Raw genomic sequence first — 16,182 nt, 5'->3', positions numbered from 1 at the left:
TTGCTGATTATTAACATATGGTAACAAAAAAAATAGGTTCCGAACTGAATAAAAAGGTAATACTACTTATATGCAATAGCATGTTGTTTGAAATTGTAGAGTTTTTATAATATTCCTATATTTGTAAAAATTTAAAAAATCAACAAAGCTTTCAGTCAATGTAATTGTTGTATTGTACAACACTGCAATACTTGTAGCAAACGAAAGTACTATAGTAGTACAATTTTTTCTTTGACTTAACTGGCATTTCTAAGAATTTGAATTAAAAAGTAAATTGTCAAATATTTGAGATATGTAAATTTTATCCGCTGTTTTAATTATTTGAAAATTTAAAATATTTATTATACATAATTTAAAAGCTATATTACATTATTATTAAATTAAATTATAAATATAATTGTACAAAATGCCAAGCGAAATTATTACGCTTCAATTGGGTCAATGTGGGAATCAAAGTAAGTTATCGATTAAAATATGAAAAAGTGGAATTTATTTATTGTACGCGCCAACTGTTTTCTAAAATTGATTTAGTTCAAATTATAATTAATAATTGTGATACATAATTTTGTAGTTGGATTTGAATTTTGGAAAAGGCTTTGTTTAGAGCATGGAATATCACCAACAGGAGTTCTTGAAGACTTCGCAACTGATGGCTTGGATCGGAAAGATGTCTTTTTTTATCAGGTTATAAGCTTTCTTTTTTTTAATCAATATCTTATTTAAATAATTTGTACAAAAAAGGCTGATGATGATCATTACATACCCCGTGCAGTTTTACTTGATCTGGAACCTAGAGTCATTCACACAATTATGAGCTCACCCTATGCAAAGGTTAAAAAAGAAATGTTTAAATTTCATTATTTCTCTAATATTAAGTTATTGTAGCTTTATAATCCCGAAAATATATATTTATCAAAACATGGTGGGGGTGCGGGAAACAACTGGGCTTCTGGCTATAGTCAAGGAGAAAAATTACAGGAAGAAGTATTTGATATTATAGATAGGGAAGCAGATGGCAGTGACAGTTTAGAAGGTTTTGTGTTATGCCATAGTATAGCTGGTGGCACAGGATCAGGAATGGGTTCGTACATCATGGAAAAACTTTCCGACAGGTTTCCAAAAAAATTAATTCAAACATACAGTGTGTTTCCAAATCAAGATGAAATTAGTGATGTTGTTGTACAGCCATATAATTCTATGTTAACATTAAAACGTCTTACAAGTTGTGCTGATTGTGTCGTTGTTCTTGATAATACTGCTTTAAACAGAATCGCAACCGATAGGTTACATATACAAAACCCAAGTTTCACACAAATAAACTCATTAGTTTCAACAATAATGTCGGTTAGCACAACAACACTAAGATATCCTTCTTATATGAATAATAACTTAATTGGGTTAACAGCACCGTTAATTCCTACACCTCAATTACATTTCCTTATGACAGGTTATACGCCGCTTACAACAGATAGTGACGTAAGTATCTTTGATCAAAATAGTTCCAAATAAATAACATTTTAACGTTTTAGCAAACGGTTAACGTTCGAAAAACAACAGTTCTAGACGTTATGAGACGATTGTTGCAACCAAAGAATATGATGGTATCGACAGGTCCAGATAAAACAAATCATCATTGTTATATTTCAATTTTGAATATTATTCAGGTAATAATTTTATTTTTATTATTTAAAATTATTCTATATTTGTTTTTTAGGGTGAAGTTGATCCAACTCAAGTTCATAAATCATTACAACGTATTCGTGAACGTAAGTTGGCTCAATTTATACCTTGGGGTCCAACAAGCATTCAAGTTGCTCTTTCAAGAAGTAGTCCATATGTTCAGAGCAGTCATAGAGTTTCCGGTTTAATGTTAGCAAATCACACAAGCATTTGTTCACTTTTTGAACGGGCATTAAACCAATATGATAAATTAAGAAAACGTGGAGCGTTCTTAGATCAATTTCGTCGTGAAGATATGTTTAAAGATGATTTATCTGAATTAGACATCTCACGGGATGTCGTTGATTGTTTAGTGCAAGAATATGAGGCTGCAACGCAGCCAAACTATTTACAGTGGTCGGCTAAAAAAACAGAAACGTAATCATATTTTATTTTCATCGTTTTTTAAAGGTAACTCAAAAATTGAACACAATTTAATTACGTTGCACATTATTTTATGGCATTTTAAACATTTAACCATGTGAAATCGTTGTTCTTTGGTTTTTCATTAAAAAATTTATTTAAGTTTTGAAGTTGATATTAAATTTTAGAAAATAGAATACTATCAAGGGAATCTTATCGATTGTTTTTTGTTTGACTGAATTTTTAAATAAAATGGAAATTGTTTTCGAAAGAAAAATGTCGACACTTTTATTTATTCAACCATAAAATAATATCGCCAATTTTAAAATTTAAATTCATAAATAGCCTTAAAAAAAGAGATTTGCAAAAATCAATTCAATATTCGCTTACTAAATTTCATTACTTAAATATAAATAATTTCAAATGCGTTAATCTTAATTCTAGAAAAATTATCATTAAGGTGATAAAAAACACGACAAGTATGAGTAACCAATTGGATTTTTTGTATTAGAATATCATAAGTAGTTTAATTATACATATAATACACATATTCGCGTAAAAAATTCGTATTTTTAACCTTTGATTACAGCAATTGGCCGAAGTTTGATACATTTTGAACTAATTCCAGCAGCGTGACATGTATCGACGACATCGGTAACATCTTTGTAAGATTCTGGAGCTTCCTCCATTACCAATTTCGGTGATGCTACTCTTATGGCAATGCCCATTGATTGCATTTTTTCCAAAACTTGCAAATAATCTAAATTTCGTCTTGATTTAGCTCGAGATAATGCTCTTCCCTAAAATTTTGTACGTTAGAAATTTTAACAAATATTAATTGCGTTTAACTTACAGCCCCATGACATGTTGAGCCAAATGTCTCCTGCATACCCTTTTCTGTACCCGTCAGCACATAACTGCACGTACCCATTGTACCACCAACTAGAACTGGTTGACCAGTATACTGATAATCAACTGGAATTAATGGATGATGTGGAGGGAACGCTCGCGTTGAACCCTGAGCATTCGTACATTTACTGTTTACTATAGTTCAATATTATTTAATGTAAAAATTAAATTACCTTTCTATGTACCAATAACTTTTTCTCTTTACCATCAACTATATGATTTTCTATTTTGGCTATATTATGTGATACATCATATATAACATGCATATCTAAATCGTCTGGCGTGGTTTTGAACATCTTAGCAAATGCTTGTCTTGACAAAAATGTCATAGAACTTCTATTTACCCATGCGAAATTTGCTGCAGCAGCCATTGATTTTAGATAATCTTGACCTTCTGGGCTATTTATTCTTGCACATGCCAATTGTCTATCATTTGTCTCAATTTGATCTCGTTTCATAGCTTTTTCCATTGCAACTAAAGCATCTGTAGCTACCTGATGTCCAAATCCTCGGCTTCCAGAATGTATCATTACACATACTTGCCCTATCTCTTCGATACCCATTGTGCTAGCAGCAAATTTATCATAAATTTCATCAACTACTTGAATTTCTGCATAATGATTTCCAGCTCCTAGTGTACCCAATTGTGGTAGACCACGTTTTTTTGCTCGCATACTAACTTTAGATGGATCAGCATTTAACATTCTACCATATTCTTCACAATGCTCTTTATCTTCAGCCCATACATAACCTTCTCTGAGTGACCAATCTACACCCATTTCTAATGCTTCTTCTAAATCACGGCTATTCATTGGAATAATACCTTTTGATCCAACACCTACAGGAATATGATCAAATAACGATTGTGCTAATTGCTCTTTAACAGGTTGCACATCTTTTTCAAATAAATTTGTTCGTAATAAACGAACACCACAATTTATATCAAAACCTACTCCACCAGGGGAAACAATACTTTTTGGATCATCCATATCGAATGCTGCCATATTTCCAATAGCAAAACCATAACCTGAATGAATATCAGGTAATCCAATTGATCTACCCACAATACCAGGAAGTGCAGCTACATTTGCTATTTGTTTTACACCAGGCAAAAATCCACCTACAGCACCTGGACGACAGGCATTTCTCAATTCATCAAACATCAATCGTTCAAGACGGGAATTTACATAAAAACATCCTTCAACATTCATATTTGGTTGGAATCCCTTTTTAATACGCCAACAGTTGTTTGTTACCTTCTCCAAATATTTGAGTTCTTCATTGTACTGACGCACTACCATATTGAGCTAATTTTTTTTAACTTCGTTTCAATTACACTATTTAAATATTTTTATTAAAATTTATAAAGCAATATTATAAATTGAATCTTTGAATTTCACAAGCAAAAATAAATACACTTACACTATCAGTGGAAGAAATTAGAAATATTAATGAAAATAAATTAGGTGTAGGGTATGCACAATGATGCCGGCGAACAAAATGTCATATTGACAATTTACGATAAAAAATTGTACTACATGTTTATTATGACAGCTTATGAAATATTTATCGTGTGTTTGTCTTAGCTAAATAATGTTGTCCAGAATATATTAACGGTAGCTCGCGCTAGCGCCAAGTTTTAACTGAAGTAATTGATTGGATTAAAATATAAATAATTTTTAATGTAGCCAATAAAAAATCATATTTCAAATATTAAAATTAAATGCTGAAATAACTCCGAAGACACATGATCCAATTGATGAATACCAGAAATACTATTTTCCATCTACCGGGAAAAAATAACATAATTGTCCAGATCGTCTACGCATTTTCGTCAAGGTAGTGTGATTAATATTCTTTATTACTTCAATTGAAATTTATTATTGTTAAATTTCACTAATTTTATATATAAATGTGTAATACATTATCAATCAATAAATGTTACACACATTACACATTGAGCCTAAATTTGATTACTTTACGATTAGTCTATATGCGCATGTACACTCTTTTATAATATTGAAACTGACGACAAACGTTAATGAAAGTAAAACTGCGAAAAATCGAAATTAATATGCAGAAAATAATCTTTTTTCTCAGTTTTTAACAAAACAGAAAACGAATGAATGGAAAATAGTGATTTTATAGTTTATTTATGTACATATAATATTAGCTATTACCAAAATATAGGCTGAGAGGTTAATGAAATAAAAAAAATAAAAATATTTTTTTTTCCAAATTGATAACAACGTTTAAAAACTATATTTGCAAAGGGGTTTGTATACGCGTTATGCTAAAAGTTCTACATTAGCAACTTAAATTTCTAAACCGCAAAATGTGTAAAAACTCTAGCTAAATTTTTTATGTTTAATAATTCTGAAACGCAGCAGTTGTTCGAAAATTACGTAAATTATTGTAGAGTATATTTTCAGTGTGAGCATTCAAACGTGTCAAAAGTTCAGAACTTTTCTAGAATTGAATTAACGAAAACTCCACCAATTCTAATATATTATTGCATTTCTTGTTAAGGTATACGAATACGCGTATGCTTATAACCTCTATTTGAAATAGAGAAATTTATATAACAAAAATATTAATTATACTAGTATAATAATTATTATTATAAATGCTTTATATGGTGAAAATAAAAATAGGGGTCAAAACCAAAATACATACTTAATACTTTAACATTTTTTATTTTATTTGAATCACTTTTTTTATATGACTCTTGACATATGACTCTTTGACTACACATATTGCAATATAATTTAATTTCTTCTTTGTTTTATTAATGTATATTTATTTATTTATTAATAACAAAAACAAATTAAATTCACTTTTAAATTATTTTTTTATTATAACACTATATGTAATGTACATATTTGTTGTTGAGGTTATACTACAAGAATATCTACATAATATATGAATGTATGATGATGAATATTATATGCTCTGTATGTGTTTAAAAATAATGATGAAAAAGTGTAGCATTACGACACTTATTTTAAAATATTAAGTGAAAAAGAGTGAAAATATATAGAAAAAATGAAGAAAACGAGAGAAGAAAAATTAAAAGAGAATATGTATAACATTTCGTTCAATATAATAAAAAAAAATACGATATGAAAGAAAGTGAAATTTTTAATTATTTTTTAAACAAAAAGTTTGTGTATAATTTTTACAATACCAGAAAAACAAAACATTTTTAACGTTTTTGTCTTATATTATACTTTAAACTTTCAATCGTCACCTTCTTCGCATCATCCAAAAATTAATAATGCAATGGTAAAAGATTATAAAAGAATAAAAGCAAATATGGTTTAGGAAAATAATGTTCATTTGTATATGCATTAAAAAAAAGTACTCATTTCATTATTTTGTAATTGATATTTTTACTTAAGCGCCCCAGAGGTATCTACCCATATATGATTACGAGACAAAATAATAATAAATTTATAGTGGTTTACACTAGCGTATAAAACATTTGCCTATAACAAAATATGTATGTACAGGTAAGCCTCCTATAACGTTGCACCTTACACATATATCACTTAACGTAGCTTTGTTTTTTCAAGTTACCAAAGAAAATCATATTCAGCTTGCCAAAATTATTGGCTTTTCAGAAATTAAAATTGTTGTTCAAGAGCTATTTTCGGAAGAATTAATAACTAATTAGGGGTTCTTTCCAAACCCTATTTTAATGTAATTTCACTTAACGTAGAAAATTTTCGGTCTCAAAGTATACGTTATAAGAGGGATTACTGTATACGAAAAAGGTTTATTTAGGAAAACAAAACAACGTACAGAATGCGATCATAGGTATACAATGTGAGTGATGTGATCGTATAACACTTATAAAAAAGTGTGGATATATTAATGTTTCTTTTTAAAAAAATCTATTCAAATAATTTCCTTTAAAAGCTCACGATTAATAATATTTTTATAGTGTTTAAAAATTATTTAATGCGATTATTATTTGAAATTTTGTTTTTTGTCTTTTAATTCTCTTTTGTTTTCTTGGTTTTTTTTTTCATTACACTTAAGTGAATTTTGTGTACCTAAGTATATGGAAAAGTAATATGGATTAAATAATTATTTAAAAACAAAAAATATGTATTTCTTTTGGAGTTAAAAAAAGAAAGAAATAAATAAATAAATTAGGTTATGTTTCAATTGAATATGTATACAGAGCATAATGTAGCGAAGATATACGAATATTAAGCGAAATGTAAATAAGATTTTTCTTTTTGAGTAATTTTTCATGAAATTAAATATGTGTAAATAAGTCATTTAGGTATTTAATGTCAAAATTTTAGAAATGTTTTTCTGTCAAAAACATAATGCCTATACAATAAAATGAAAGTGTTTCCTTTTATTTTTTTAAACAAAAAGAAAATTGACTTATACTTAATATTATTATTAATTTCTCTAAATTGTAAATTATATAGCATAGAAATAGTATACTTCAACTTTTTTAATTAAAACATTGAATTTAATTGCAAAACTTATTGCATAAAATCCGTCCTCTATTTATTTACTTATATTTATTAAAATTTCAAAGAAAAAATACCCCTGAGATCATGAAACGGTACAGTTAGTAATAAGTAAATTATACAGTAAATCCTTAATTCAGCTTATAATAATTGCTAAATTGTGTTACAATGCCTTCAAAATTGCAATAATAACTACAGCTCATAGTCATCAACAATTTGACGTTCATGTGTTAATGATTTTTATCATTGGTGTCAGAATTGTCGCTTCTTGAAATTATTTGCATTTTTTATAACAACTTTAGAATTTCTTTGTAGTCACTAAAAAATAATTGCGTGGTTAAAATTATTGTGAAAAGTTATTTTTGACGAACGTCAAATTGTTGACGATTATTAAGTGCCTTATATTGTATAAAGGCACAATTTAGCTTATTAAAATTTCAATTACTGAATCGTGCATTAATGCTCGTTAATTACTTTAACATTTTTATAAATTATTTTTCATATTTTTCATACACTTTAATAATATATATATGTATATATATATAAATATATATTATTAACTACTTTTATTGTTATTAATTAGCAAAAACTACTTTATCATATTATAATGTGATTGTATAGGGAAAACTTGCAAAAATTAATTGACCTTATACCCTAGTTTAAAATATAATTTTCTTACATATTTATGCTAATAAATTATTAATCTATATATTTATATTAATAGTATCGTTTTTAGTTAACATAATGTTAAAATCAGATAGTATATAGTATTTTAAATATGTAGCATATTCAAATATTTATCTTATTAATTATATAGCTAATGCATAAATGTTAATAGCGAGTTAAAAAAAAATTATGGTTTTTTATACAAAAAAAAAAACAAAAATACAAAACAAGTTTTTATTTAATTATTTAATTAATAGATTTTCTATATTTAAATATTAGTTATATTTTATTAATAAATGATTTCTAAAGTTATAATAAAAGACTAAAATGGGAAACTTGATATTTTATTTTTTATTATTATTATATGTAGATAATATTATAGAAATTATGTTGATTAGAGAAATTAAAAGTGAATTTTGATATGCAATATTCTATTTTTTTATTTATATTAATTAGATATATTAAAAATGCTAATACAATAAAATATCAAATAAGTTTTGAAATTTATTGTTAAATATTTGAGAAAAATTTGAATTTCATTAAAAATTATTTATACTCGAGTCATAGTGATTCAAAAATTATTTGTACTAACATAATTATTAAACAAGTATAATTAAATAAATTATTTTGGCTTAAAAATTCAATTAATTTAAAAAATTTTTCAATATTTTTGTACAATTTTAATCTCTGAATATTTTAAGGGTTAATGTAAAATAATTTTGTTAAGGATTTAAAAAGTCAGGACTCAATTGAACCAACCACTTTTATTTTTTTTTCAATCAATTAGTGAAAAAATTTGCAAAATTTCTGTTGCACAAAATGTAGGGTAAAAGTTTTTTGGTGCAATAGGTCCCAGATTAAATGAGATATATAAATCTGGAATATATTTATAACAATAGTGTTATATACTACAAAATATTATAATAATTATAATTTCTTTTAAACAATTCTGAATTAATAATTATTTATTAGAAATTTTAATAAAAATTTTTCGTTTTATAATTTATCAATCGTATTCGTATAGACATTGTATCAGTACATAGATACTATATATATATAGTATAGATAGTTATATTACAAAATTTTCTAATAAAAATTTTCAAATTCATTTTTTTGTTTTACATCAATTATAATAAAAATTGTAATTAATTTTAATTTAACATTAATAAATTAACACCCTGATTCCATAATCACAATGAACTCATATATATTTCTTTTATAAGGAAATATTACATTATTTTACCTTCTATAATACACCTTTAATATTAAAATATTGATTGTAGGTGGAAGATGTCATTATACTTAAGTAAATTTCATTTGAAATTAAATATTAAACGAAAACAAAAAAATAAATAAATACAAAATAATAAAAAGAGGCACAGTCAATTCTAATGTATCTTTTTAGTAATCATAGTTAATGAGTTTTTTACTATATTTAAAAAAAAACAAAAAACAACATATTAAACGTATTAACAAAGTATTTTCTAATTTATATTGAGAAAAAAAAATAATGGTGTGATGATGATCAGTTTTTATTTTTTTAATTTTATTAATCTGACCATAATTTTCATTTTGTTTCTAGAATCAAATTAATGTTTTTAACCAATTAAAGTTGAAAAAATAATGAAATCATTAAAAAAAATAAAAGTTTTTATTTCCTATAAAAAATTTCTTGTTTCTTTTGTTAATTTATTAAAATATTTTCAATTAAAAAGTTTGCTTTTAATTGGAAATTTAAAAAAAAAATATTGAGTTCTAGTGAAAAAAATTAAAAATGAATTATAGTAAATTTTTTGTTTTGTTTTCATTTTTAAATAAATTGCTTATTTTAATTTTTCAATTACATATTTTTCTTTTATTATTTATTAATAAAATTTACTGTAATTAATAATTGAAAAACTAATTTTTCCATATAAAATAATAAAATGAATTATTTTTATGCCTTTTTACGGGAATTTCAGATCTTTCTTGTTAAATTTAATTTATATAAATTTATAAGTTTGTTTTAGAATATTTCTCAATTTAAATCATGTTGCAATACAATGTAATGTTTATTCTTTAGTTCTTGAATCGTCTCATACTTTTGTAATCTCCAATATGATTTATACAGCTCCCTTGATTGTTAACATTTCGTGTTTGTTGCATTCTCCTAAAATATTTAAAAAACGTTTTTAATAAATTTTGAAATTATTGATTGAATTTTCTTAATCCTAAACTTAATATAAAGGCTGCTTTAATTTACAATTTTAATTCATATCTTATTCTATAAAATAATTGTACATAATTTAATTGTTTGATAATATAGCAAAAAAATACATTTTAAATATTTTTTATTTATTCAAATATTTCGCATGTATATTATTATGTATATACATATAAAGCTTCACATAAATTTACCCTAAATATATTTATTTTATTAAATTAAGAAAATGTTGAAAATATTATCCTTTAAGTTCCTTAAATTTTGATAAATGCCTTCGACATTATAAGAATTTTTTTTTCCTTAAATTTTACATATAACAGAGCAACAACAAAAAAATAAAAATAAATAAATTGAAATGCTAAAGATTATGTCATTTTTTATATGAATGCTTATAAACTTCTTAAATTATTTGTGAACAATGTTCACAATTATATTAAAAAATAAAACTTAATAATCTTCTTAAAAAGTATTTAAAAATAAAAAAATATTATAAACTGGTCTTGTCAAATCTAATATGAAATTTAATGTCAATAAAAAAAATTTATTAAATTTTTAAAATGAAAATCAATGAAAATAGCAAGAGGGAAAGAAAAAGAAATTTGATTTATGAGCAGCGCATGCAAACATTAAAAATTTAAGAAAAAATTAAAAAATTTAATTATTCAACATAATCCGAAAATAAAATATGCAATAATAAATTGCCCAATATAAAATTATTGTATACTTAATTAATATTTCACTACTTATTTATATCTAAAATCATCAGTAATGATTAACTATTATTATTATATTATTTTAGTTGAAGCGAAACAATTTGCATGAATTAAATGATGTAGGCATGAAGGTGATCCAAATATAAATGATGCTTTCTTTGCCGAGCTTTTCATCTTTGTACATACATATGTGTTTACAATCATGGATGTGTAGAGGATTATCTATTATGTAAGAATAATTTTAAATCCAGAATTATAAGCCCCACTAAAATATGTAAGAATAATTTTAATATATATACTGATAATATTTGACAAAAATAAATTTTATACCATATCAATAGATTCCATTTATTTATGTCGTTGTTTTCTCAGACAGTCTAAACTTTAGTCAATTTATTCATCACATGACAATCTACAACTAGAAAAAGAAAACATTTTATATAATTTAAAATTTTTTTACAATTTCATATTTTAAATTCACCAACATTTTTTCATGTTTGTACTTAAATTAAGAATTTATCTTTTCATAGGCTACAATTCTTAAATTTCAAAAAATTAGTGTAAATAAGGGTAACATACAACAACTACTGGCAACAGTGTTTTATACATATAATATCCTTCTATATTGTATTCTTAATAAAAGAAGGTCAATGGACGACAACGAAATAATCAAAATATATTTTTTAATACATATTTTCTATAGTTCTTGATTTATAAGAGCTTAAACAAGCTCTTAAGGTTCAAAAAAAAATATTTTGTTTCGTTTTCAAAATAAAATAATAAAAAAAATCAAGTCAAAATTATAAAAGCCCTTTAAAAATTTCTATTTTTGTTAAGAATTGTGTGATTGTTGAATATTTTCAATAAATCAAAAATCTCTTTGATCTTAAATTATTTTTTTTTTTGGTTTTTTCATTATTTTCAATTGAAAATTAATTTAACCACATTTGTCACAATTTTTTTCACACTTATAAAAATCTAATGATACTTATGAAATTTTACAACATTAAGATCATTGAAGGTGACATATTATAAAGTAAATACAAAAAAAACAAATTTAAAAATATGAAAATATATAATAAATATTAAAATATTCTTGCTTTTTTTTAAGGTATTATGAAATATAACAAATTTCGTTTGATTTTAATGTCTATTCGTTGGATCTTGAATATAACACCTACAGCTACATTCCATTTATATTGGAACTTACAATTTAAAGGCTGCAAAGCTCAAAAAACATGGATATTAATGATTCTATTTGATTTGTATAAATTTTTTATAAAGGTTGATTCATTGGTACAACGCATTAGAAGATCTACTTTCAAAGACGCTCTCATTTCTCTCATGATGGTTCATCGCCTGCTATTCTTGCTTATTTCATGAAATATAACAAATTTTGTTGGATTTTACTGTCTTTGCGTTGGAGGTTGAATATAACACATACAGCTACATTCTATTTGTATACTGGAACTTTTAATTTTAAAACTTGGAGTTATCATGTCATTAAAAAATTGTAATCCATAGATAACAAAGCGTCAAACTGTGTTAAGTTACTGTCGCCACCTACAAATGAACAAAAAAAAAAAAACCACAATGAATAATTAATATAATAATTAAATTTAGAATACCCTTATATATTTTTATTACAATTTATAAAATAAATATGATTATAATTCTTAAATGTTAATAATTAATCAATTTTAATTTAAATCAATTTAATGAAAGAGAATGTTAATTTTTTTTAATATAAAATCTATAAATGTATAATAGAATATAATAGAAACATTGTTGCAACAAGGTTAAACGTTTATAATATTTTTATAGTATAATTGAATATTGAAATTTTATTTTCACTACAAGAATTGTCATATAAAATTAATGTAAAAAAATATTATGTATATAAAAATTACTACATTTAAAGATATTTTTAGGTATTTTCAACAAGAAGAAGAATTTATAATGAAAATTTAAAAAAAAAAATTGAATTAAATGTCGAATCATAAGAATCATACAGTGAACATTTTATACATTCATATTTAAAATTTAATTAAAATAAATTATTAATTATATAAGACACATTTATTATAAAAATTTGTGAGTTCTCAGTTTCTCTATAAGAGTGAAGTGCATTTTCTATTTCAATTGTAAGAAAAATTTAATTTTAAAATTATTTGTAAGATTCCCAAAAAATTGTATTCAAAAAATATAATTTTATAAAGTATTCAATATACTCGTAATAGACATATTTTGTAGGTACTTACTTTATTTTTATATTTGCGTTAAACACAACATTGACATTATTGACATTATAACTGTTTGAATGTTGAACAAAAAATCATGATATATGACAGTTATACATCTTCCATGTTATTTTAATTTAAAATCTAAAAAGTAGTGATAAAATATATCACAATTTTTTTTTATGTGAATTAGTTTATAATTGCTCCAGGATACATATACTATACATATACACTTATATTTTGCATACAAAATGTGTTAAGTAATTTTTATGATAAATCTATTTGTACGCTTAAACGATTAAAATTAATTTTTCTTTTTTGTGTGAAATCTTTTCTTTATTCAAATTTAATTATTTTGAAAAAAAAAAAACAATATACGAGTAACCACAAAATATATTTTTTTGTAAAATATATATACATACATTACAGTATACACATATTTTATACGCGTAATGTTCCGGTATTATGAATTTCTCACTACACTTTTGACACATAATTGAATTACTCAAGCACGAATTGTATGATTGTATATTGAGCTATAAATTTGCTCAATAAATCTATAAAGAGAGAAACTATTCAATTTAAATGTAAGTAATATTATTTAAATTAAATTCGCTTTAAAAGGTGATATTGCGAGGTGATTAACTTTAAATTATTAAGGATTTTCATACTGCAATGTTTATAAAGAAATAAGATTAGCAATATTTGTTTATGAATAAAAATATGTGCAGTTTTATCGTTATATCGTGATATACTGCGTGATATACTGTTTCAAATTACAAAGCCTTTTATGCAGTATTTGTCAACATCTGCTTAAATAAAGGACTTATTTTTCTGAAAGTTATAATTTTTTGACAGAATTACAGAACTTTTTAACAGAAATTAAGTGTATGTTTTACAAAAATATTAAAAAAATATCCCAAAACTCCTAGTCTCAACAACTTGAATAAATTTTATTCGTTGCGTATACAACACTAAAAATTTTTCTACATTTTTTTTTTTTGGTTAAACTTTAAAAAAAATTTTCATTATATAAATTTTTCGAAAATTATTTTTCTTATTCTTTTTATGAAGCATGGAATACGAATATTTTCATATTATTTTTATTATTTCTTTTATTTTCATATGGATAGGATGATTGATTATTTATGCTCTCTGTGTTACTTGATTAGCCTGGAAACGCCTTAAGTGCCACCATGTGAGATAATTTTCTTTTTTGTTATGTTTAGAGTTAAGTTTATTTCATTGTTTTTCGAAATTTGTTATAGAAAGACAGGCAGGCAGGTAAGCAGGCAAATCTTTTACAATTTTTTAGGTTGCTTTTTGCAAAAGCATCACAAAATTTATTTAATATATTTTTCTTATTTGTTGACGTTGTTATTGTTGTTGTTCGTCGGAGTTCTTGTCATTTTTTATTATAAGTATAATTGCAAATTTGTAATTTTTGTTTATTTGTACAATATAACTGGTATTATTATAACTACCATTTGATACTACCACTATTATTTTTTTAAATATGATAATTTCAGACTGCTATTTTATTATTTTTTTTTTGCCAAAAAAAAAACCAATTATTTTTTGTAACTCTTTTGAAGTTTAAAATTCATTCAATTGTTAAAAATTTATGATTATTGTTATTGTTATTATTATTATAGAATAAAACGGTAGAGGTTCGATGTAAATTAATTTAAAATTAAGAGAAAAAAAAATTGCTTTGTGTATTTTCAAAAAAAATTAGCAAAAATTATAATGATGATATTGATAATAGTATTATTTATGTACATGTGTGCGTGATGAAATGATGTAAGAAAATATTCCAGAAGCTATTAAAATCGTTTTAATTATAATTATTTAAGATATTAGAAATATTTTGTACAGTGCATGTGCGTATAAAATGGTAGGCAGTGTGTATAAAATGGTAGCCAGTATGTAAATTATGTTTTTGACATTAATTAATCATTTTGTAGATAAAATAGATGAATTAAAATTACATACACACATATATCGGAAAGAGTAAATGCAAACGATTTTAAGCTAGATCTTAAAAAATCAAACCACCATCTGGTATTGATCTCAAATAATTTTATGAGGAATGAGAGGAAATATACGTAGAATATACATATAATGAGAGGAATAATTCTGAGAATAGTTCTTAATAGAATTTAGAATATCACAAAAACATGCAATGACGTAATCTGCAACAAATTTGATTGACAAATTTGACTACTTTAATTGAACTTTGACAATGGTTAAAGATTCTTATTTTTATTTTTTTTTAAATTATAGTCTCATAATTTCTTATGATCTTCACTATTTAATAATATGCTTTTCGAATTGAAAAATTTTAAAAAACTTTTTCGAAATAAATAAATTATGACAAAGAACCCCTGATAGCCCAAAAATTTTTCATATTTCAAAAAATCGTTCTTGACATTTTCATTCTTTTATTATTGTTTTAAACCTATTATTCGGAATTCTATATAACTTTTCAATATTAATATATTTTTTAATCGATTGATATTTATTCCTTTTTCTTTTTGATTGATCCCATCCGATTTTAACTAAGTAGAATGATTAAATTAGCTGTCATTACCATCATCAATAAAGAAAACTAAAAAAAAAAATCTTTTGATAGACAAAAAAAATATTTTTGACAAAGGAAATTTTAATTTAGAATGACAAATCTATTTTTCGGCTACAAAAGAAACTGAATCTAATTGTACTAATGTGCTTTATTTAAAATTCTTTACATACATACATTATGTTTAAAGAAAAGAAAAGTCAGGTAAAAATATTTTGATCGGTCTTAATTATTCCGTAGTAAATGCTTTTTGTATTTTATTTGAATTCGAAGAATGTTTCCAGTTTTGCTTGTT

General features: G+C 24.1%; 2 protein-coding genes across 2 annotated transcripts; one reads left to right on the top strand and one right to left on the bottom strand.

The window, feature by feature from the left end:
* The first annotated feature begins 269 nt into the window (after positions 1 to 269).
* On the top strand, positions 270 to 2,326 carry LOC129615686 (tubulin gamma-1 chain). Its single transcript, XM_055531040.1, has 6 exons — positions 270 to 455; positions 572 to 684; positions 742 to 831; positions 886 to 1,476; positions 1,530 to 1,664; positions 1,715 to 2,326. Exons 1-6 carry the CDS (start codon positions 407 to 409, stop codon positions 2,099 to 2,101), a joined length of 1,365 nt encoding a protein of 454 aa, XP_055387015.1. The 5' UTR covers positions 270 to 406; the 3' UTR covers positions 2,102 to 2,326.
* Positions 2,327 to 2,456: 130 nt separating this feature from the next.
* LOC129615911 (RNA-splicing ligase RtcB homolog) lies at positions 2,457 to 4,380 on the bottom strand. The gene is made up of 3 exons (XM_055531332.1): positions 3,165 to 4,380; positions 2,936 to 3,100; positions 2,457 to 2,882 (listed from the first exon to the last, which is right to left on the bottom strand). Exons 1-3 carry the CDS (start codon positions 4,290 to 4,292, stop codon positions 2,655 to 2,657), a joined length of 1,521 nt encoding a protein of 506 aa, XP_055387307.1. The 5' UTR covers positions 4,293 to 4,380; the 3' UTR covers positions 2,457 to 2,654.
* Positions 4,381 to 16,182: the final 11,802 nt, after the last annotated feature.

This window comes from Condylostylus longicornis, unplaced genomic scaffold, assembly GCF_029603195.1.
Source record: "Condylostylus longicornis isolate FDR11 unplaced genomic scaffold, ASM2960319v2 ptg000005l, whole genome shotgun sequence".
In the NCBI taxonomy this organism is placed as follows: Eukaryota; Metazoa; Arthropoda; class Insecta; order Diptera; family Dolichopodidae; genus Condylostylus; species Condylostylus longicornis.
This window is presented reverse-complemented; position numbering and strand designations above follow the sequence as displayed.

Bases quoted from the DNA above. Each gene is read 5' to 3' on its own strand.
- LOC129615911 (XM_055531332.1), bottom strand. From the start codon at position 4,292: ATGGTAGTGCGTCAGTACAATGAAGAACTCAAATATTTGGAGAAGGTA. The intron at 3,101-3,164 runs GTAATTTAATTT...ACGAATGCTCAG, and splicing joins AGTTATTGGTACATAGAAAG to GGTTCAACGCGAGCGTTCCC. The intron at 2,883-2,935 runs GTAAGTTAAACG...ACAAAATTTTAG, and splicing joins GCTCAACATGTCATGGGGCT to GGAAGAGCATTATCTCGAGC.
- LOC129615686 (XM_055531040.1), top strand. From the start codon at position 407: ATGCCAAGCGAAATTATTACGCTTCAATTGGGTCAATGTGGGAATCAA. The intron at 832-885 runs GTTAAAAAAGAA...AAGTTATTGTAG, and splicing joins TGAGCTCACCCTATGCAAAG to CTTTATAATCCCGAAAATAT. The intron at 1,665-1,714 runs GTAATAATTTTA...TTTGTTTTTTAG, and splicing joins CAATTTTGAATATTATTCAG to GGTGAAGTTGATCCAACTCA.